The sequence below is a fragment of the Ictalurus furcatus genome, unplaced genomic scaffold (assembly GCF_023375685.1).
Source record: "Ictalurus furcatus strain D&B unplaced genomic scaffold, Billie_1.0 scf5, whole genome shotgun sequence".
In the NCBI taxonomy this organism is placed as follows: Eukaryota; Metazoa; Chordata; class Actinopteri; order Siluriformes; family Ictaluridae; genus Ictalurus; species Ictalurus furcatus.
Window position 1 is genome coordinate 227,021 of NW_026521054.1, and position 24,093 is coordinate 251,113.

Consider the following 24,093-nt stretch of genomic DNA (forward strand, 5'->3'; position numbering starts at 1 on the left):
CACACCGCATGGTTATATCTAGAGATATAGAGATAGCTCTTTAACATTTTACACTGGGTCAAAAAAAAGTCAAATCATTTATATTTATATATTTGCACTAGAGCAACAACTAATCGATAAAATGGATAATAATCGATGATGAAAATTATTGTAATGAATCTCATTATGGATTAGATGGTCGGCATTACGTTACTTCTGTTCAGAAAACACGTTTCGGGGAGTAAATACTAAAGTTGTGTCCCAAATGAAGTACTGTACACTTACACTAGGCACTGTATACTCTACTGTCTGTATACTCTACTGTGTGGATTTTAGAAAGGTAAAATCATCTGAAATGTATCACTAGCGATTTTTTTACTAACCGGTAGTATAAGTCACGATGACGCATGACGTCATACGTACGCTAGCATTAGCAGACACTCAGAGTCACCGACACTGACTTTCTCCAGTTTACTCTCTGTCAGCGTTACCTATTATTCCCATGATGTCAGTCTCCATCAGATGGAGGAGAAATCATCACGTGACTGAGGAAGAAAATCAGAAATGCAGGGAGCATTTTATATTAAACACCGCGTAGCACAAAGTTATGTTTATATCCGATGTGTGTAAGGGGCAGGGGAAACTGGTGCACGCTGCTTAAAAGGTTTAGTTTAATTTAAGTTTATTGTCATTATATGCTGTATCTGCGCGCTTACAGTTTTAAATTCTGTTGTTTATTATAACGGAAGTGATGTGTTATTAACGAGGCCGCGTTGCGATCACGCGCGGTGTAGACGCGCTGATACAGAGTGTAGCGTGAGTAAGATCTGTAATGTCTAATTCAAACACAAAATTTCATATAATTTATTTTATAGTATTTATGCATTATTTTCATGGCTGCACAAAAAGCACTGAATTAAACTACAGTCCTAATTAATAATATATATTCTGCTGTGTGTGTGTGTGTGTGTTTGAATTGGGTTCTTTTCTGTTTTGGACAAACACTTGTGTAAAGTTTTAGTCTGAAGTAAAACTCAGTTTGTGGATTTTATTTCAAGTAAGAAGAAATGGTACTGAACATTTGCCCCGCCCCATCCGATTATTCGAAAAAATAATCGGCCAACTAATCGATTATGAAAATAATGGTTAGTTGCAGCCCTAATAATTATTAATGAATGAATCCTCCCCACTCCTTCCTCCAAGTGGATTTACCATATATTGTGCATGAGTATGGTTCATGTAGACCAGTTTACCTCACAGCTCCATGTTCCCTGATTCGATCCTGAGCTCAGGATACTGTTTATGTGGAACTGCAGTTTCTCCCTGCGTCTGTGCAGGATTCCTCCAGGTTTTCTCCCACCACACATAGACCTACTGGTTGGTGGATCTCCTATGCTATCTTGCCCCAGGGTGTGAATGAGTCTGTGATTCTGTGTCTGTGTGTGTGTCCGTGGTCTCCTGTGATGGACTGATGTAAGATATATTCTTGCCTCTTGCCCATTAATCCTGGATAAACTCTGGATCCTCCTCAATCCTGAGCAGGATGAAGTGGTTACTGATGATAAATAAATGAGCAAAGTTGACAAACTGCATCTGCTTTTTACTTGTATCTACTCTATGGGTCAATATCGTACACTCATATAATTGTCAAATTATTAGAAATCAATGGCTTCAATATGTGAAGGGGAAAATATTGTTAACATAAAATGATATCTAATTCCTTTAATGCAAATAGGTTGAGTACTAAGCCACCTACTAAGCCACTGCAGTGGAACTTAATGGTGGCCACACAAAATATTGACACTTTGGGCCCAATTTGGACATTTACACTTAGTGGTGTACTCACTTTTGTTGCCAGCAGTTTAGGCATTAATGGCTGTGTGTTGAGTTATTTCGAGGTGACAGCAAATTTACACTGTTACACAAGCTGTACACTCACTACTTTATGTTGTAGCAAAGTGTCATTTCTTCAGTGCTGTCACATGAAAAGATATGATCAAATATTTACAAAAATGTGAAGGGTGTACTCACTTTTGTGAGATACTGTATTTCTCATGGACTCATAGGGGTGCCAATAATTGTCACTCTTGACCTCATACTAACATACGGACTAAGAATAGAAAAAATTATCATTTTTCCGCAGTCTGAAGTTGTCTCAGACCATTATCTTATCTCGTTCATAATACGAATTGATCATAATATTTCCACCTCGCCTCGCTACCGCGTAAAACGTACCTACACATCAGCTACTGCACCGAGCTTCATAAATAACCATCAATTAGATTAAAAAAACATCAATTAGATTTGGATCACCGTCAGATCCCATAGAACTCGATCAGGCGACTGAAAGCTTGGAGTCAACACTCCGCTACATGCTAGATAGAGTGGCTCCACTCAAAAGGAAAATAATTAGAGAAAAAAAATTAGCACCCTGGTATAACGATCAAACGCGAACCTTAAAACAGACAACTCGACAATTAGAACGTAAATGGCGTCAAACCAAACTGGTGATATTTCAAACAGCATGGAAGGAGAGCCTACTGAAATATAGAAAATCTCTTGGCAATGGTAGAAAAATCTATTTCTCCACCTTAATAGGAGACAACAAAAACAATTCTAGATTCCTTTTCAACACAGTAGCAAAATTAACTAGGAATGAAACCACTACAGAGAGAAACACTCAATCACAATCATTACATAGCAGTGAAGATTTCATGAAATTTTTCATTGATAAGGTTGAAAATATTACACGTGAAATACAGGCCATTAAATTAAAACCGGACAGTACTGTAACAAACCCATTACATGACAATGTAGCAATATCAGATCAATGTTTAGAGTGCTTTGCTCCGCTTAGAGAGACCGAACTAGCTACATTAATCTCTTCAGCCAATTCATCAACTTGCATACTAGATCCCGTACCTACATGTTTGTTTAAACAGATTTGTCCAGGAGTAATTGAACCACTTCTAAATATAATCAATTCTTCCCTAAGCACTGGCTATGTACCTAAATCACTTAAATTAGCAGTTATTAAACCCTTGATTAAAAAACCTGATCTTGACCCGTCTCAATTGTCCAGCTATAGACCAATATCAAATCTCCCCTTTACCTCTAAGATTTTAGAAAAGGTTGTAGCAAAGCAGTTATGCTCGTACTTAGATAGGAATAACATTCATGAAATGTATCAGTCAGGATTTAGACCTCATCATAGCACAGAGACAGCGTTAGTTAAAGTAGTAAATGACCTTCTACTGACCTACGATCAGGGTTGTGTCTCGCTGCTTGTGTTACTCGACCTTAGTGCAGCTTTTGATACTATAGATCACACTATTCTCCTTGATAGATTAGAAAATGTTGTTGGTATTAAGGGAACAGTCCTCTCCTGGCTCAGGTCTTATCTGACCGATCGTTATCAGTTCGTAGATGTAAATGGTGATTTCTCCATGCGTACTGAGGTTACTTTTGGAGTTCCGCAGGGTTCTGTTTTAGGCCCACTGCTTTTTACTTTATATATGCTACCTCTAGGTCGAATTATTCGTAAACATGGAATTAGCTTCCACTGTTATGCTGATGATAGACAGTTGTATGTTTCAGCGAAGCCAGAGGACAGACAGAAGCTTAGTAAAGTTGAGGAATGTGTAAAGGACATTAGACGTTGGATGTTAACTAACTTCCTTCTACTTAATTCTGATAAAACAGAAATACTTTTATCAGGCCCACGTGTAGCTAGAAGTAATCTTTCTGATCACATGGTTACTCTGGATGGTCTTTCTATTTCATCATGTGCAGCAGTTAAAGACCTTGGAGTGATTATTGACTCCAGCCTATCATTTGATGCTCATGTAGATAATATTACTAGGATAGCTTTCTTTCATCTCAGAAATATTTCTAAGATAAGAAATATATTGTCACTACATGATGCAGAAATACTTATATAATTCATATAATAATAATTCATGCATTCGTCATGCATTCGTCACCTCTAGATTAGATTACTGTAATGCCTTACTGTCTGGATGTTCCAGTAGGAATATAAATAAGCTCCAGTTAGTCCAGAATGCAGCTGCTAGAGTCCTAACTAGAACTAGAAGATACGACCATATCACACCGATATTATCAATACTGCATTGGCTCCCAGTAAAATCTCGCATTAACTATAAAATACTTTTATTAACCTATACAGCACTAAATGGTCTCGCGCCACAATATCTAAGCGACCTTTTGGTTTTATATGATCCGCCACGACTACTTAGATCAAAAGGTGCAGGCTATTTGACGGTACCTCGAATAGTGAAGGCTACAGCAGGGGGAAGAGCTTTCACTTATAGAGCCCCACAGTTATGGAACAGTCTTCCTATTAGTGTTCGGGACTCAGACACAGTCTCAGTGTTTAAGTCTAGGCTTAAAACGTATTTGTTTACTCAAGCCTACCCTGACTAGATTCTGTTCTACTAGTTCGCAGTCATAATTATCTTTTTTCTCCCTCTCTCCTTTCGCCGAGCCCCACACGAATTTATGGAGATACTAGAGATCCAGATCCTTTCTGCCTCTGGATGGAGCTCAAATCTTCTTTAATTCCAGACTGCTGGGATTACGGCTGCTCCTAACGCCATACAGACTTCATATAAATCCATAATGAACTGTTTCACACTAACTGTTGTTACCCAGATGAGGATGGGTTCCCTTCTGAGTCGGGTTCCTCTCAAGGTTTCTTCCTCTTAAAACATCTTAGGGAGTTTTTCCTTGCCACCGTCGCCACTCAGTAGCTTGCTCAGTTGGGATAAATTTGCACCTTTAATATCTGTATACCGTGTTGATATTTCTGTAAAGCTGCTTTGAGACAATGTCTATTGTAAAAAGCGCTATACAAAAAAAAAAAAAAAAAAAAATTGTTGTGCACCCATGTAACATTTTTTTAATAAACCTGTTTGCAATTGTTTATCCATGAGAGCAGAGTATTTTTGTGAATTTTTTGAACAAAAGGTTTTGTTCTTTGCTCATATTTACCAAGGGTGCCAATATTAGTGGAGGACACTGTACATGTTGTCACTCTCGGGTGGAAACCTCACATGACAAACTGTTACTTTTCAGGAAAAAAAAAACCTGTATGTTGTGCAGTGAACTGTTACAGTTGGAAGTGTGGCTGTACATAAAAAAAAATGTTTAAATGACATTAATGTTAGATTAAAAAAGCCTTTACAGACTTGGTGTTTACTGATGAAAGAAAACGCTGTATTTATTCAAAGCAACCAGTTCTTTATGTACCTTCAAGATCACTGTTTACGTTCAGCTCTGCTGTGTGGCACATCAATCCTTCAACATGTAGGTGGGGTGGAGTTATGAGGCTTTACCAAAAGTTTTAGAGATTGAGATTTAGTCACAAACACTTTTTAATACTTTTCATTGGTTAAATATTTGTGAAACCCACAGTTAAATGTAAAGGGTAACCAATAGCATTGTTTTATAAAGAACTTAAAGAAGGAAAAATGATCAAATCTGGAGATACTAGGTTTCCATGTGACAGTGACATTATACAGATGGGTGAGAAATTAAAGGGAAAATTAACAGTGTCTTAATGAACAGTGTTAAGCCACCATGTGTTCCCAGGACAGCTTCAATGTGCCTTGGCATTGATTCTAGAAGTCTCTGGAATTGTACTGCTGGAATGGTACACTATTGTTCCAAATGATCATCATTTGCTGTCTTGATAATGATGAAGACATCACATAGACATAACACATTGGTCTAAAATCTCCCATAGATGTTCAACTGGGTTGAGATCAGGTTAGGCCATGACATATCCTTCACATCATTAACCATTCACTGACCCCTTGTGCCCTGTGGATGGTGCATTGTCCGTTTGTAACAGGATAGAAATGCTTCATCATAGGAAAAAAGGTGATCATTCAAAACCACTTCATATTGATGTGCAGTGACCATTTCCTTTAAGGGGATAAGTGGACCCAAACCATGCCAGAAAAATGCCCTCACCCCTAACTCCTTTCTTAAGGGTGTTCCTTTAATTTGCCACCTATCTGTACAACAATTATGAAAAACATGGCTTCATTTTTATTCAATAGATATTTATAAATTAATGTGTAAAACTAAATCCAGTGACTGTCCTAAACATCTGGGGACCTTATGCAAAACTTTATGAAGGTGCCCCTGTCACTGTGCTCATATAATAATTTTATTTATTTATTTTTACAAATCGCACAAGATCTGGTCTGTTAGTCACACCAGTTCATGTGTGTGTGCATAATGTGTGTACATGTATGTATGAGTTGACAGCAATTTGATTGACAGCAGTGGTTCTTGAGGCACAGTTGTTCAAAATAAGGAGATCTACAATTTGATATAAAGAATTTGTGTTTGTGGGAAACATCACATGATATAAAATCCACACACAAAACAAAATGTGATGGTGCCTCCCAGTGACCGTTTGGGTTCAAATTGAGCACAGACCTCTGGGGTCAAGAGTCAAACCGGTCCACTGAGTTTTGTTACGATTGGCCTCTCTAAACCTTGTCTAATCACTGATTATATTAATCTATCATGAATAGATTTATTTATTATAAATATAGAAATTTGCCCCGCTGCTTTGTTTACAGGTGCAGAGAGAACCATGTGTTTGAAATTCAGCTTGGACCTCGTACACAAATTGCTGAAGTCTGATACGCTACAGGTTTGTTACCACAGGAATAAGATGCTTTATAAAATAAATCTATATATGTATGAGTTTTTATTTTAATTCTTTTATAGATGAATCTTTAGTGTTTTGTTTATAAACAAATTTTACAATGATGTCTTTCCTTCCCATCACTATTGACCAAACTGTTTTTCCACTTATCTTGGTTAAGCCTTAAAGTCATGTCATTTCCATGAATACAGGTTTGTCTTAGTTTTATTCTGCGCTTTAATATAACTGGTCGCTGCTTTGTTTTTTCTTTTGCAGTCCTGTTGCATTTACAGAGAGGCTCTTTTGTTGACTAACAACTATTACAAAAATATTAGGCATCATTTTATATTTTCTATACAGTGTATATATTTAATACAGCATAAATGACTCTACTTTATGATCTATTGAATGCACTTGTTTATGGATTTGTTTCGTGTGTGTGTGTGTGTGTGTATGTGTGTGTGTGTGTGTAGGAGGAGCTACAGATGAGGGGAGAGAGCTTCACCTCGAAGCTGCAGTATCAGCGGTCAGCCACAGAGAACGTGTTCATGACTTTTCAGCTGGACTGCCCCAAGCTGCTGAAGCTCACGGGACTGCCCGGCCGTCTCATCGTGTCTCTGTTCGAGCACAGCTCAGTGGTGGAGCACGTGAAGAGTCCTGCTGGACAGACCTCCCCTGGTGAGAGTAAATCTGACCATGCAGACCCTAAGCACCAATACTCAAGCAATCATGCACCATTTTGATTGCAACTTGAATATTTATTAAGATGTACAATGGCCTCTTTTTTTAATGGTTATACTCATGAAAAGTGTGGACTCATGAAAGGTTAGGGTTGATGTACTGATGTTGCTGGTCATTTAGAATCACGATGTGCCTAAATGTCAGCAAGCGAGGCACGGTTCTGGAAAGTCTGGAGAAAGTATGGAAATTTTTTTCATGGTGTAGATCAAGATGTGAATATTTTGCTGTCAAACTCGGAGCACTGAAGCTTTACATTTCCTTATTGTCTGTTCAAATGCAGCCTCCGTAAGTAATGTAAGAATCGAATAATTGCTCAAGCCAAAAAAAAAGTTTCCTATTTCATTGAGAACCATGCAGCCCTTAGTAGAGCTCGGCTGCGTCCCTTGCAGGAGCGGCTGAGAACTGTCCGATGTCATTATGCAGCATGAGAGTGACCTCTAGAGGAGAAATAAAAACTCATTCTTGTTATTTGAAGTGTTTTTTAATTCATTTTGGACATCTCTATTTTTATTTGTTATTTGGAGTGTGAAGGGAAATTCTCTTATCATGTACTCTTATATTATGAATTGCTATCAAATACCTATGATGAATGTATTCGTTTAATTACCTTGTATTCATTTAATAACCTCTTTAAATAAGCTGATCAACTGCTATCCTTGGTTATATTATGTATTTCCATGTCAACATGACACAGGACTTATTTTGTATTATGACTATGTGCTGTGTGTTTTGTTTAAATCTGTCTGACACCTGGACCAGTAGAAACGCACTGCTTCTTATCAATGTGTATAAATACTTTTGTTTTGCTTGAAATAAACCAGAAGTCTCTGTGAACATTCATGTGTGTCAGTGTTTGTGTGTGTGTGTGTTCATTTGGACTCTCCAGGCCTGAACTCTGCGGTAAACCACACTTTCTAGCTCATAGCAGCACAGAACTAAAAGTTAATAGAAGTAATGGTAGAACAGGCTGATGGAGATCTGAAGACATAAATATGAGATTCCTGAGATACTTGGAAATCTAACAGAGTGCTACATTAAATTAACGTTTATTAATAGTTAATATATTATATTTCATTTTAAAATGTGCAGTACATTTTTCATGGTTCAGACAGTACTTTATTTTTGTAATAAAGTTCAGGAATATTTTACTTCGAGTGTTTTTATTCAGTATCAGTTTAAAACTTCTGCCCGACTTGGTTACTGGTATCAGTAAAATCCACTATCGGTCGACCCCTAGCCCTAGGGTGTATAACAAAAGGCTGCTTTAAACAGTTTTTAACAACAGCATTTACTCATCACATGTTTTCTGTGCCACTTTTGTTTGCCTGACCAGAAATTCACGCAGTGGCTAAAGAGATCGCACCCATTAACGGTGTTGACCTTCTCAATATCAGTAATATCCTTCTAGAGAAGTGGCTTTGCACACCAGGGCAGACAAATGGCAAGGTAAGAGGTTTTCAAACACACGCAGGAACTTTAAATGTAGGCTGAAAACTGAGGAATAATTCTCAAAGCATCTTATCAAACAAAGCAACTAAATCTTTAAAACCCCCCAAAAGGCACAGATTATTGAGCGATTATTAGTAGCAGTGTTTGTCACTACAGGACCTCCAGTAGCAGGACTCTGTGACTGATCTTACTGAGGATCCTGATCTCATGAGGTGAACTAAAAACTCCTCCATTATACTTCACAGCTCTTTTTCCCATCAGAGAAAAGTGTTTTCTATGCACATTTCTTTTCTTCTGTTTTTCAGAGTGGTGTATTTGCTGCAGATGCACTCCATGGATATGAGGTATGTCTGCTCAGTCCCATCCTGAGTGCAGAGACAAAGGTAAATTATATAGCTGTAGCTTCAGCATGTATATGATTTCTTCCCATTTTATACAGTATTAGTATAATTTAAAGGGCCAGTGGGTAAAATCAAAGCTCTAAAGTTTACATGTACAGTAACACTGTAATTATTATTTATAACTCCTTCATCCTACCTTCCCTCCAAGCCCATATACATGTATACCTGCCTCCTACAATTTCTGATGGACAGCAGTTTATCGTCATGTTCATTTGCAACAAACCTTTCATTTACTGGATGAATGAACGTCAGCATTCATTCATACGCCTCGTCCCATATGAGGAAAGTATATCTGGAAAACTAAGCGTTACGTATCAGACTTGACACATTATACTGGTGTGTAAAACCTAACACTAACTTTTTTTTTAAAGAAAAACAAAGTACACAATGATTTATTACATTAATACTAAATAACGTTATCTGTATATAGTTACACTTCATATAACTTATGTTTGGGGCTGCAGCGACTAGTCTGAATAATCAGTAGACTTCCTGTAGAAGTCCCTGTAGAAGTTATTACAATAAAAACGATAATGTTTAGAATGAGCACATTAGTCTGTCTTTTTTTGTTGTTGTTGTTCTTTTCTCAGCTGTTGGGAAGATCCGGTCTCAGACTGACATTTGAACACCGCAGCTGTGCGCTGCTCTGCCTCATTCACCTTGTAGACACCTTGTTATTTTATAATCAATATTTGTCTCTATTGTATGTGTGTATGCTGCGCGTCTAGTAGCAGATTTGTGTTTGGAGTACGAGGTTCTACGCTATCAAGCGATAAGATTTTATTTTGAAAAACACTGGATACTGGTAATATGTGTACAGCAAACAGACTTTTATTTATATCTGCAGAAATATGACCTAAAACATCATCAGATTTTCACACAAGTCCAAAAGTAGATAAAGAGAACCCAGTTAAACAAATGAGACAAAAAGATTGTACTTGGTCATTTATTTATTAAGGAAAATGATCCAATATTACATATCTGATAGTGGCAAAAGTATGTGAACATCTAGGATTAGCAGTTAATCTTAAAGTGAAATTAGAGTCAGGTGTCTTCAATCAATGGGATGACGAAGAACAGGGATCTGTAAGAGTCTGATCTTCACAACATGTTTGTGGAAGTGTATCATGGCATGAACAAAGGAGACTTCTGAGGACCTCAGAAAAAGGGTTGTTAATGTTGATCAGTCTGGAAAAGGTTACAAAACCATCTCTAAAGAGTTTGGACTCCACCAATACACAGACAGTTAGTTTGTGTACACACGGAGGAAATTCATGACCATTGTTACCCTACCCTGCAGTAGGGTCCAATAAAGATCTCCCCAAAATGAAGATATGTAATAGACTGCGAGGTCACAAAGGAACCCAGGGTAATTTCTAAGCAGCTAAAGGCCCTCTCACATTGGCTAATATTCATGAGTCTACCATCAGGAGAACACTGAACAACAATGGTGTACATGGCAGGGTTGCAAGGAGAAAGCCACTGGTCTCAAAAAGAACAGTGCTGACCTTCCGCAGTCTGCTAAAGATCATGTGGACAAAACAGAAGGATGTTGGAAAAATGTTTTGTGGATGGATGAGACAAAAATAGAATTTTTGGTTTAAATAAGAAGCGTTATGATTGGAGAAAGGAAAACACTGAATTCCAGCACAAGAACCCCATCCCATCTGTGAAACATGCTGGTGGTAGTATCATGGTTTGGGCCTGTTTTGCTGCATCTGGACCAGGACGGCGATTTCTAAAGGGAAATATCAGGATATCTGTCTGTGACCTGAATCTCAAGAGAAAGTGGGTCATGCAGCAAGACAATAACCCTGAGCACACATGTCATTCCAAAGAATGATTAAAGAAGAATAAAGTTAATGTTCTGGAATGGCCAAGTCAAAGTCCTGACCTTAATACAGTAGAAATGTTGTGGAAGAACCTGAAGCAAGCAGTTCATGTGAGGAAACCCACCAACATCCTAGAGTTGAAGCTGTTCTGGACTGAGGAACGGGATAAAAATCCTCCAAGTCGATGTGCAGGACTGATCAACAGTTACCCCAAACGTTTATCTGCAGTTATTACTGCACAAGGAGCTCACACCGCTTACTGAAAGCAACGGTTCACATGCTTTTACCCCTCACAGATATGTAATACTGGATCATTTTTCTCAATAAATAACTGAGCAAGTATAATATTAATATATATTATTATTGTTATATATTATTATAATATACCAGAGCTTGATGCAGAGCGAGCACCTTCGGCCCCTCATGAAGCATTTGGTGTTAAAAGATCGGTCTGATTAGGTGGAGGAGATGGTTAACTACCTGAACAATCAGATCAGGCAAGTTGTTCCTAAATATCACAGTTTTCACGCTGACCTCACAGTTTTTAAGTTAGACTTTGTTCCAGACTGCTTAAATGATAGCTCATTTAAAAGCAATTAATCACACTACTTTTTGAGAAACAGGATATTTTATGAGCACCAACATGTTTTCATTTCACAAAAAACTTGCTTTATAAATGTCTCAGATTTGGCATCATGCATCTCTGAGATTACAACAGTCAGTAGAATATCAATAACATTCTATTTCATATTTCTATAAATCACTTCTAACAAGTGATTTATAGAAATGAAACTGATGTGAATTAATGTTTTATTATTAGACATTGCTAGAAAGCAGCTTTACAGAAATCCAGAGAGAGCAAGAGTGCGAGGGGGCGTGCGAAGGAGAGAGAGTGAGAGAACCCTTGGAGAGAGAGAGAGAATACTAGGTGAGACAGAGACACACACACACACACAGAGAGAGAGAGAGAGAGAGAGAGAGAGAGAGAGAGAGAGAGAGAGAATCCTAGGTGAGGGAGAGAGTGAGAAAGAGAGAGAGAATCCTAGGTGAGACAGAGCGAGAGAGAGAGAGAGAGAGAGATAGAGAATCCTAGGTGAGACAGAGAGAGAGAGAGAGAGAGAGAATCCTAGGTGAGGGAGAGAGTGAGAAAGAGAGAGAGAATCCTAGGTGAGACAGAGCGAGAGAGAGAGAGAGAGATAGAGAATCCTAGGTGAGACAGAGCGAGAGAGAGAGAGAGAGATAGAGAATCCTAGGTGAGACAGAGCGAGAGAGAGAGAGAGAGAGAGAGAACCCTAGGTGAGGGAGAAAAACCCTTGGAGAGAGGGCGAGAGAGAGAGAATCCTAGGTGAGACAGAGGGAGAGAGAGAATCCTAGGTGCGACAGAATGAGAGAGAGAGAAAACCCTTGGATGGACCTGACTTTAAAATATCATTTAATACCAAAGATTAAAATGCCCCCCCCCCCCTATTCCCCCCCCCCCCATAGACGAATCAGTTAAGCATCATGTTTCAGCACATCACATAATCACCAAAAAAACTAAAATAAAAATGTCATATTTCCATTATAATCAACATCACAAATACATTGATTTACACCCCATTTCTGTTTAAATGTTTTAAGGTCATTAACCAACTTGAAGTAAGTATTCAGTTCTTAGTGGTGATCTTATTAAACCCCTGAGGACTCTTTACATGTCAGCCAAAAACACCACTGTACACCAAAACACCATTGCACACCAAAAACACCACCGTACACCAAAAACACCATCGTACACCAAAAACATCGTACACCAAAAACACAGCATCAAGACTTTACATTTTACACACTGACTGTGTAACAGTTTCAGCTTCAGTTACAGCATGACTTTCAGCAGATCAGCTGTCTTACATTCTCTCTCTCTCTCTGTCTGTAAGTGTGTGTAGGAGATGTGTATATAGAGATCCAGACAGAACACTTGCCCCAGTTGTTGTTGAGGAGTGTTGAGGAGTGTCGGCTGTTACGCTGCAGCTCGGTCTGCAACACTGTCTGTACCTCTGCTCCAAAGTCCAACCTCCGCTCGTCTCCCCCCTCGTCCTCCCGTCCAGTGGCCCCGCCCAAGAGCAGGACACACTCCAGGTCAGTGCACCACACTTACACAGACACACATCACCGACACACGTATCTCACACACTCACACACATCACACACACACAGTCTGAGTGAAGTCATCACGCAGTTGTCACACACTAATGAGACGCTGGACACTTCACTCTCGCTGTAACTCACACAAAAAGACAAGAATAAGAAAGAAAGAAAAGCAGTAAACAGTATGAATTATAAACAGTGACACTGATCAGATTGTTTGTTTTCTACACTAGTTTCTAATACTTTCTTTCATTTCTTACTATGATCTTGTATACTTTTTAAATCATTTTTTACCCTCCCTCTCTTTCTCTCTCTCTATCTCTCGTCTCTCTCTCCCCCCCCAGCCCGGTCATGTCTGGATGTCCCGGTCAGCAAGGACGTGTTTGAGGACAGGGAAAGTCTCTCCGCAGTTCGTTCTCCAGAGAGCAGCTTTACAGATTTTGTTCAGTACGAGGAGGCGGAGTCTGATGACCATGCCCGTCTCCAGTCCGATCCTAAACTCCAGCCTGGTTCTCTGGTGCTCCTGTGATGCAGCACTGCCTCGGGCACTTCCAGCACTTTCTGTGCAGACTGGTGGAGCTCTACATCACACAGCGGGGGGCGGGGCTAACCAGGGGGAGGCGGAGTTAACAGAGTGGCTAGGTGTATTTGAACAGAAGGAGTGTGTGTCTGCGTTCACGGCTGCCAAAATGATTTTATTTAACCAGCGCATATTAAACAGAACATACTCTCACATTTGCATGTTAGTGTTTATTTGAAAGTTTTCTGATGATTATTCTGGATTTACTTTTTTATGTAATATTACTGATTTATTTATTATTTGCTGTTTATTATTACTAATTACGGTGTATGATTACTTATAAATTAATATCAACATCAACAATAATAATAGTTAATATTAATATGATTATTAATGACGTGTGTGTGGTGATGATGTCAGACAGCGGCGGTGTGACTCCGCCTCCTCGGTGGCTCAAGTCTCTGACGAACACCTGTTTCTCTGAGCTGGACTTCAGCATCCGCGCCGTCACCGTCTCCCTCCTCATGGACCTGGTGGGTCTGACGCAGTCCGTCGCCATGGTGACAGCAGAACGGGTGGGCGTGGCCGACTCCGCCCAGCCGATGAGCCCGAGCCAGGGTCATGTTGCCGTGGTGATCAGGCCGCCGCTCACACAGGGGATGTTAAAGCACATCGCTGACAAAACAGACTTCTTCAAGGTGAAACGTTAATCTGTCTTCATTTCATTCATCCCCCTCTCACTCTTTTCTCCTTCCTCTCTTTCCTTTTTTCTTTATCTGTCTCTCTTCCTCTTCTTTTCCACGGTTTCTCCTGCTTTTTAGCAATTGTGTCCTACCTTTTTATTCCCCTACCATGATTTCTTTCTCTTTCATATTTATCATTTTTATTGTTCCTTTTTTGCTCTTTCTTTCTCTCCATTATTTTTTACATTTCTTTTCTTCTCACTTTTTTGTTTCGAACTTTTTCTGTCAGTCGCTCATGTAATGTGTTTGTCTTTCACTTTTTGTTTTTCCTCTTGATTTCTGCTTTTCATTCTTTCTATTTAATTTTCATTCATATCTCTCTCATTCTCTCTCTCATCCTCTCTCTCTGTATCATTCTCTCTCATCATCTCTCTCTATCTCTCACTCACAGACACACATATTCTCTCTCTTTCATTCTCTCTCTCTCATGCTCTCTCACACACACATATTCTCTCTCTATCATTCTCTCTCTCCCATCCTCTCTCTCACACACACACATTCTCTGTCTCTCCTTTTCCTTTACTCTTTGTCATTATTTTATGTCCTTTTTTCCTAATCCATGTTTTTTTTCTCTGGTTTTAGTGTAGTGTAATTGAACCTGGTGTGTTTATAGTATTATCCGAGAGTCTCTTGCTGTGGATCTGCTGGTATTAATGCTGCACTTCGTTGTACTCGAGCTCTGAAAGTACAGAACCAGTTTTCCGGCGTTCCGATCTAAAGGCGTTCTGGCTCAGAAATAATGGTGGATACTCTGAGCAAGGTCATATTTGAGTTTGATAAACATATTAATAAGACCTATATGAATTATTCCTGTGATGCACAGAGAGAAATGATGTATAATCGTCATCCCCTGTCTTCATCTTTTCTTGTAAATATGATCCGTTACAGTGATTTTATCACATTAGTGAATTTGGGCTAAAATCAGCGGAATTACGTCACGAACCGAAAATTATGACACAAAAGCTACAAGTCAACAAAGTCCGGTTTCATCACATAGAAAATAACGTGAAGGGAATTCTGTTTAGCGTTGACCACATGAGCGCCGCCATGTCATTGTGATCTCAGGTATGTGTACGTGTGTGTGTGTGAGAGCTCTCAGGACTGTTCTATCGCACGTCTCCATGAGGGACGTTGTGGTTTTACGAGTTTCAGTACAACGGCTTGCAGCATAACAGGGGAAACAAAAGGCAAATTCAGTAGTTTGACTGCTTCAGAGTGGTTAATTTGATTCTTGAGAACAAAAGGATTCCGATGAAGGGAGAGGTTTATTTGTACGTCTCAGACATTGGCAGGAGGTGTGAGGTAGCAGCGTACTCTGCCATGTTGGGTAAACCAGACAGCACACAGCAGCTCAGAGCATGGCGAGAAATCCCCATGTTTTCGATTGCATGCCATTCAGAAGTCTGCTTATCATAACACTCCACTTCATCCATGATGGTAGTGCCGTTATGTCCTCCAGCAACGAACAGGAGATCGTCCAGCACCTCAATGCCGAAGTTGCTGCGCTTGTTGTTCATGGCTGGACCTTGTGTCCACACGTTGGTCTGAGGATTATACACCTCTACATTGCTTAGGTGATTAACACCATCATTTCCCCCGACAGCGTAAACCCATCCTCCGTACGCGACCACGCCCAGTCCACGCCTTCTGATCATCATGGGGGTGATGAGGGTCCACTCTCCCGTCTGAGGACTGTAATACTCCCCCGTGAACAAACACCCGTTCCCGTCAAACCCTCCGCATATGTACACTTTGCCATTCAGTACTGTAGCGCTAGAATCACCCCTTGGTTCATGCATCGGCGCGATCATGCACCACCGATCATTCTCAGGTTCATATCGCTCCACCGTCTTCATCTGTCTGATGCCATCAAATCCTCCCATCGCATAGATACGACTGTCCAGCACACACACGCTCACGTCACACCGGCAAGAGTGCATGGGGTTCACCTGAGCCCAGGTTCTGGTGATGGGGTCAAACCTTCTCACACTGTTGAGGAAATCCACACTGTCGAATCCTCCGATGCAGTACACGAAGCCGTTCAGATACACCGTCCCGTGATAGGCTCGTGGACTCTCGTCGTTGCATGTGACGTTGACCCAGCGCGCTGCTCGCGTATCATACGCTTCTATGGTATTGAGATTCTTGTGGCCATAGCCACCGATGGCCAGCAGAACGGCGCTGGGCAGGCGGAGTCTCTGGAGATCAGAGCTGAGAGAAAGGCTCGGGTTGAGGTCATCGATGCCCATCAGAACTCTGGTGACGATCGGCTTACATGTCATGTCGTCCATCACTAAAACGTTGTTGCTCACATTGTTCATAAGGTAATTGTGTGTCAATAGCCCCAGACGCACCTTAGGCAGTAACACTCCTATGTGCGCTTTCCGTTTCCATGGCGCATGTTTGATCCACTGTAAGATGGCTTCAAACACCACGCTCTCCTGTTTCACGTTCAGTTCGTCCTTCTCGATGATCTCGCTCAGCTGCTCGACCGTCAGGTCCAGGAACTCCTCAGAGAGGCGCACCATCTCCTCAAAGTTGTGCAAGATAAACCGGAAGGCCTGCTGCTTCAACTTCTCGCAGAAGTAGGAGTGAGCTAAACGACAGATGTTAACGCAGTTCTCGGGACACAGCTGAGCCTTCAGGAACGTGCAGCAGTCGTTCAGCAGGCTGTTCACCAACAGATAATCAGCAGCGATCAGCAGCTTACACACGTTTTTCTCCGTGATGTTAACACGTCTTATATACGCGTACTCCACGATCAGCTCCATTATCTCAGCGGAAACATTAGGGATGCTGTACCTGAGCTTATCAGGAGGGTACCCGCCGTTGGTGAAGAGAGCCATGAAGTATGGGCTGCAGCCGCACAGGATGATCTTGTGCACGTGGAATTCGGCGCCGTCCACCACGATGACTGCGTCACAGAGCTGCTTCTCTAACCGCAGCTCATTGATGATGTTGCAGGACATCCCGTCTACCTTCCTCTCCATTCCCTTCTCTTCTTCCTGTTTACTCATGTTCTGTGCAGGTCAGAGCTACTGAATGTACAACATTCATCTGAATGTGGATTGTGTTGATGCAGATCAGCTTTTCAACTCGGAATGTTCTGATTCCACATTTCAGAATAATAACAGCTCATGATTCCAAGGTTCCAATTCTAATTTTGTAACCACGGATACATACAGGATGCAGTGAACCTGACAGAAACCTGCAGTACAGGATCAGTCTCTGTGAAATGCTTTAAAAACAGCTTTAAATCCTGCGCATGTCCAAAATGCACAGGTCTGGTGTAAAGAACCGTTTATTTTCCTGTTAAAAAAAAAACCCCACCTCCCAGGGTGAATTTCCCAAGTAGAATTAATCCTACATTAAAATGATTAAATATTGATGATGAAATAGTTAATAATGGCTGTATTTTTTTATTTATTTGTTTAATAGCTTTATAGATAGATAGATAGAGAGAGAGAGAGAGAGATAGAGAGAGAGAGAGAGAGAGAGAGAGAGATGTATGTTTATACAGATAAACATTACCTTTCCAGCTTTTTGGTGAGAAAAGTAATTAAACTTGTCCACTTTAAGTAACCTTTTAAAACTTTTAGCTGTTTTACACCAGAAATAAATTCTGAACTGATGAACACTGCTATAAGTTTTGACGCCATGACATTTTAAATGAAATGCTAATAATGTTCTTTACTTAGTGTGGCCTACGTAGGTTTTATTACAGATATTATTTTATTACAAAAAGTGTCATATGATATTTTATATCATTACACTACACACTCTAAATAACACTTTTTTTCCTGCTAGAGAATTAAGGATGAAGATTTCTAATGTTATATTTGTAACAAGAATAAATATTTGATCCAAAGAGAGGTGTAGAAAGGAACTATTTCTCATTGTTCTGTAAGAATCATGACCACATGTCTTGAAATTATTTATTGCTACGGATTAAATTTAGATTATTTCCAGGGTAGAGCAGTTTCCCAGGAGGTTAAACTAGTGTTTTATAGAAATTTGGGATCGTCTTTACCAGTTCAATAGTTTAATCTTTTTAACTGACTACACTTTGATCCGTGACTATGTTTTTTGTATATGCCCTAATAAACACGCTGATCTCATGCGATTGTGTCCTGTCTCTTCACCTCTAAACCACACACACACACACACACGAGAGAGAACAGCTTGTTCATATAAGAAAACAAAAGTAAGCAACAGGTGTGCCATGTTAATTCCCCATTCCACCACAGTCCTTCTGCAGACTTCCGCTAAACCAACTCCCCACCTGCTACAATAATGAACAGTATTACATACTTGACATACCTGGAATACCTGAGCTAATGGGACAATACTGTACAACCTATTCATCCCAATCACTAGTTGTGACTCATTGTGAATTTTCATGACCTTCTGTTGATTTCAAATTTTAAATAAAAAAAACCTCAGAAAAAAAAGGTCAGACTTTTTGACCCCACTGTATATGTTTATGTACAACATTTAGACAAGTGTACATTTTTAATCTTAATGCCTGTAAACTTAGTAAGTTCACAGCAACTCTTTCAACACTGTCAAATACAACATTCATTCTAAATTGTGCAGTTTTGCTAATAAATTAAAACAATTTATGAATCAAAACAGGGTTGAAAGCTTAAAGAGAATTAAAGCCCCACACCTGAGATTATCTAAATAATTTGCTTAATACGAACTCTAATTATTTTTTATTATTTTGAGACCATAATTTCAGAGCAGATCAAATTAAAACAAAGCATCTAAGGGAGGTCAAGAAATGTGGAATGTGGAAGCACATGTGACACTACTGACTGTGAAGATTATGCTTCACTTGTGTGTATAGAATATATGTGTGCGTATATACAAAGTAGACTAGATGGGCATGCATTTTTATGGTGTGTCTCAGCTGGCATGGATTTAAATGCTGGTTAAAATTAAACTGTGTGCAACTGCATAAACCACTTCTAAATCTGAACTTTAATAGGGAAAAATCTTATCCCTTGGGTAATACATGTCCATTTTTGGACCAAAATGGATTTGAAAATCACATTGCGTAGATTCTGTACATAACAACTCCTTTTGCACCATTCCACACACATTAGCACAGAGCATTTATTTATGCCCACAAAAATAGCATCAGAGCTCAAGAGTGAATTATTTTAATGCGCCCAACAAAAAAGCATCATGCTAGTGCTATCCAGCAAATTACACCTGCAATAACATGAAAATAGAGCTCTTTATGTACAGTAATTATATATGCACTAGTTTTTATGGCTGCAGGACAACTGTTCCAGTGTCATCGCTCCATTATTAGAAAGATATTACCTCTCGCCAATGTATGGTCTGGAATTTACTATTGGCTTCATCGGAAACCTAGTGCAGGTCCTAGGCTATATCTTTTGCCTCCCTGCTTGGAAGTCCACAAACTTGTACCTGTTTAACCTGTCTGTGTCTCTTCTCATCTTCCTGTGTACTTTACCTGAGCTGTCCTATAACTACGCTTACAACCAGAAGAAATTCAGTACTTCACTATGCATGGTCAATCGCTACATCCTCCATGTGAACTTGTACTCTAGCATCCTTTTCATGATGCGTGTAAGTGTGGACCGGTTCTTGTTGCCATGTCACCCACAGCGAGAACACATCCTGTTGACACTCAAGGCCTCATTGTGCATCACCATACTGAACTGGATCTGGGTAAATGCTCAAATTGCTCCCCTCATAGACTCCATTATCCAGGACTTGGAGGACAATGGCTGGACAGTGTGTTGTGATTTTGCAAGCCTTGGAGTGGCCAGAGTTATTCTGATTTACAGCATAGTGCTCAACATAACTGGATATGTGATGCCCCTGGTGGGTTTGTTTCTATCATCACAACGCATGGTTTCTGTTCTCATGAAAAGAGAGGAAATGCATGCGACATCCTTCCAAAGGCCAGTAAGAATCGTGGGGCTGTGGCAATCATGTTTCTGGTGCTCTACACACCCATCCATATAATGAGGATTGTGCGCATTGCCTCTCAGCTTCCTGAATTGTCACTGTGCATCATAGACTACATCAATTTGGTTTTCGCAGTGACACGGCCAATTGCACAGGCTCAGTGTCATCAACCCAGTATTTTACTTCCTCATGACAGACAGCTTTAAGGAAGCACTGCGAGACAAGTGGAGGCATGCTAAAAGGATGTTAATGGCTGCACTACAAGCAAGTATGACCAAAGACAGCACTGATAACAATTGCCTTGCTTTGAAATCTGACTATTGTGAATATTTTTTTAACAGATGGGTGACAAATTAAAGCAAAAGCCGATATAAAGTGTCTTAGTAGAACATTGCCAAAAACATTTTCAGTACACCTTGGTGTAGATTTTACAAAGTCTCTAGAACTGTACTGAAGCATTATTCTTCCAAAAGAGATTTACTTCATTTGTTTTGATGATGGTAGCAAGCACTGTCTAACACTGGCAGTTGCATTGAGATCTGATTACTGTGAAGACCATAGCATATGATTTACATTTTAATACTCATTAAACCATTCAGTAAGTCCCTGTGACCTGTGAATGGGGTGCTGTCTTTCTGAAAGAGACCACTCCCAGCAGGATAGTAATGTTTGATCATTGAAAATGTTTATCAGTCAGAAGAACTCTGTATTGAATGCAGTTTATTTCACATTAAGGAACTGATAAGATTTTAAAAACATTTTCTTAAAAATTTTCACCCCTCTGTATATATGTATATATTAAAGAAAGAGAATTGTAGTAAAATTGCAATGTAGCACAAAGTTTACAGAGAAATAGGGTGTTTCAGAAAAAGAGTTCTTCATCAGTGTGTGATATCTGTACATTTATTAGTGAAGTTCATGGAAGTTACATTGTTCCCTGTTTTCTGTCTTGTGATTATATTCACTATATCTCATTATATTCTTTAACTTATATAAAACAATTCCTATTACTCTGTCAATTTGAATGTTACAAATAGCCAAAATTAAAATACACATGTACTATAGAGTTATTTGCAGACATCTGCCTGTAGGTGGAGCTATTGTCTCAGCAGTAAAGTATTATTATTCCACTAGAACATGTGTACTGTCACCCTGTCCAGGGTGTACCCCGCCTTGTGCACGATGCTTCCTGGGATAGGCTCCAGGTTCCCAGTGACCCTGGGATGGATGGATGAATGGATGGATAGAACATGTGTAGTTACTACTAAACTATGAATAAAAATATGGAGTTTCTTCAATATGATAGTGTTTTCAATAGTTATTTATATATTTTTTTCCTCCAGTGGAATCCTGTACAAGAAAGCGATAAAAATAATAAAATAAGCACTACTAATTAATAAAAAAAAAACTGGAAGAACAAACATTAAAAAGTACATTTCTAAAACAAATTTTGTGAAATTAAATAAAGCTTATGTATAGTAAAATTTGCAATTAACCCTGCAAGGAATTGACCTTGTTGAGCTTTGTGAAAGCTACATGGCATTTCAAATATTTTACCATTTTGTTCTGTCGTTGTTGTGTTTGCATTTCTAACTACAACTTTATTCTCTGTGCACGAGGAACAAAATGGAAGCGCTTGTTTTTCAATGACCTCTAAACCACTTCATCCTTGCTGCCCTCTGTTCCTGTGATATTCGTGATGGAATTAGCATTAAAACAACTCATTCCAGTCAGACACCATTTGTAATTCTTGGTGTGTGCAAGCAGAAGCTTCATTCATGGTGTTTGAACAGGCAGAGTAACAAAGCAGTGCATTCAGGTCCTCAGAGGGTCTGTCAAGAACAAGACCACAGTAATAATCTGTTACATTTTCACTGGCCATGCACACAGTAAACAGGGACATCAACTATCTTAATGGGTCGGAATGGTTTAAACTCTGGTGCTCCAGAAAACAGTATGTGGTTTATCCCAAATGTGTGGATATCTTCCACCATAGTTTGACACAATATGTATCAGGTCTAAAAGCTGCCTTCTGGAGAAAAAGCTACATACCTGCATAGTGAAGCCTATCTTGAGAATCAATGTCACATCACCTTGCACTAGAATGATCAACCATACTGTCAGTATTGGCTCCATATGCAAATATTGAATATAAACAGTGAATTTTTGTTTGGTTGTGGCTGATAAACACTGCATGCTGAGGGCGAGCACCAAATATATAAAAAACCTTTTATATATATATATATATATAAATCACAATAAGGATTTTAAAACTAAGCACTTCTCTAGGCCCAGGCTTGGCAGGAACAAGGCAGGCCAGCTACAGCTCAGGAGGTCATCCAAACCCACCTCAAGTCACACCAAAATCAAACACTACCTACACCATAAGGAAGTGTTGTGTTGGCACACTGAGCATGCTGTGAAGCACACACCACCAAATAAATGCAGCTAGCCTCCCCTGTCCCACCAAGACTCACCGGCTCCTGGAGAGATAGAAAACACCCGTTAACCCCAACTTACACAAACACTAAACAATAAACAAAGAAAGACAAATATTACAGACACTGTGGTGTGGTGGCGCTAACACCCAGACCCACTGACACCACCACATGAAATGGAGGAAGTTAACAGCACCCAAGCAGAACCAGAATTATGGTAAACAATACAAAATGGAAAATATAGCCACTATAGCATGGAGACAATAAAGCATAGCATACACCTCATCAATAGTAAGGTGGTTGTATGGGAAAACAAACCTGAAAGAACAGGTTTGAACCTGGAAACCACTGATTTACCAATGAGTGTCTCACACTACATGTGGTTACAGAACATAAACTAAACATACATCCTAAACTAAAGTCAACAAAAATAGCAACAAAACAGACACTAGCACAACGAAAAATAGAAAAAGAAAAGACTAGAGCAAAACAATAAGTAAAACAAAGAAAATAACGGTAAAGCAACACAATTAAGAAAATGACCGTAAAGCAAAACAATGAAGTAAAACAAAACAAGAAACCGATCAAGCAAAACAGGAGCGGAGTCACATGAAGCGTCTTCAGCTAGGGATTGGCCTTAGAGAAGATTTAGATGCTCAATTCACCACTCTCACCTTAACACAAAGATCAGAGTCAAACTAAATCTTCCAAGTCCCAATGTGAAAAGGGAGAGGTGCACTTACCATTGGGTTGAACAAACACCAGACAGGAAGTGGTATGATTACTCACAGGTACCGTGGCTCGACATACATATCCGGTTCCGGTGACAGGGTACGCTGGTGTGTTTTGCTGCCGCTGCTGTTACCGTTTGGTTTGTTATTGTTTGTTATTTTAAGTCATTTTTTAAAATAACTGCAAGTTTTTTAAGTTATATTGTTTTTAGTGCCGTTACGATTGCGATGTGGTGTTGCCATTTTATATATTTTGGACTGTAGTTTTTATTTCTGTGCTCCACCTGGAATAACCTGCAGCATGTAACTCTGAATCAACGCCTCGTTTCGGCTACGTGTGTGGATTGTACAACTTTGTGCTCACTGTGCGCTACGGAGTTTCAATCGCTCTGGCCTTGTGATTTGACCAATTCAATGACCATGGCCCCAAGGTACACTTCACGCCAGCTTTGGAATTTAAAACAGAGCTCTTATTGCTTAGCCAAAGACTCTTACAAACTCTGTCGA

General features: G+C 39.6%; 2 protein-coding genes and 1 pseudogene across 2 annotated transcripts in view; 1 reads left to right on the forward strand and 2 right to left on the reverse strand.

Annotated features, from left to right (window-relative positions):
- The window catches only part of LOC128604902 (piwi-like protein 1), a 32,376-nt gene extending 25,196 nt beyond the window's left edge, over positions 1–7,180 (reverse strand). Inside the window, exons 1-2 of the mRNA XM_053620014.1 lie at positions 5,248–7,180; positions 1,233–1,534 (exon numbers count right to left, since the gene is read on the reverse strand). Coding sequence (XP_053475989.1) covers positions 1,233–1,534; positions 5,248–5,290 — 345 coding nt within the window. The 5' untranslated portion in view covers positions 5,291–7,180. The remainder of the gene's footprint in view (positions 1–1,232; positions 1,535–5,247) is intronic.
- A 5,700-nt stretch (positions 7,181–12,880) lies between these two features.
- LOC128604900 (kelch-like protein 10) lies at positions 12,881–17,754 on the reverse strand. The gene is made up of 2 exons (XM_053620012.1): positions 13,503–17,754; positions 12,881–13,338 (listed from the first exon to the last, which is right to left on the reverse strand). Exon 1 carries the CDS (start codon positions 17,486–17,488, stop codon positions 15,737–15,739), a length of 1,752 nt encoding a protein of 583 aa, XP_053475987.1. The 5' UTR covers positions 17,489–17,754; the 3' UTR covers positions 12,881–13,338; positions 13,503–15,736.
- A 1,238-nt stretch (positions 17,755–18,992) lies between these two features.
- LOC128604884 (succinate receptor 1-like) lies at positions 18,993–21,228 on the forward strand (annotated as a pseudogene).
- The last annotated feature ends 2,865 nt before the right edge of the window (positions 21,229–24,093 follow it).

Coding starts and splice junctions, on each gene's coding strand:
- LOC128604900 (XM_053620012.1), bottom strand. CDS start 17,488: ATGAGTAAACAGGAAGAAGAGAAGGGAATGGAGAGGAAGGTAGACGGG.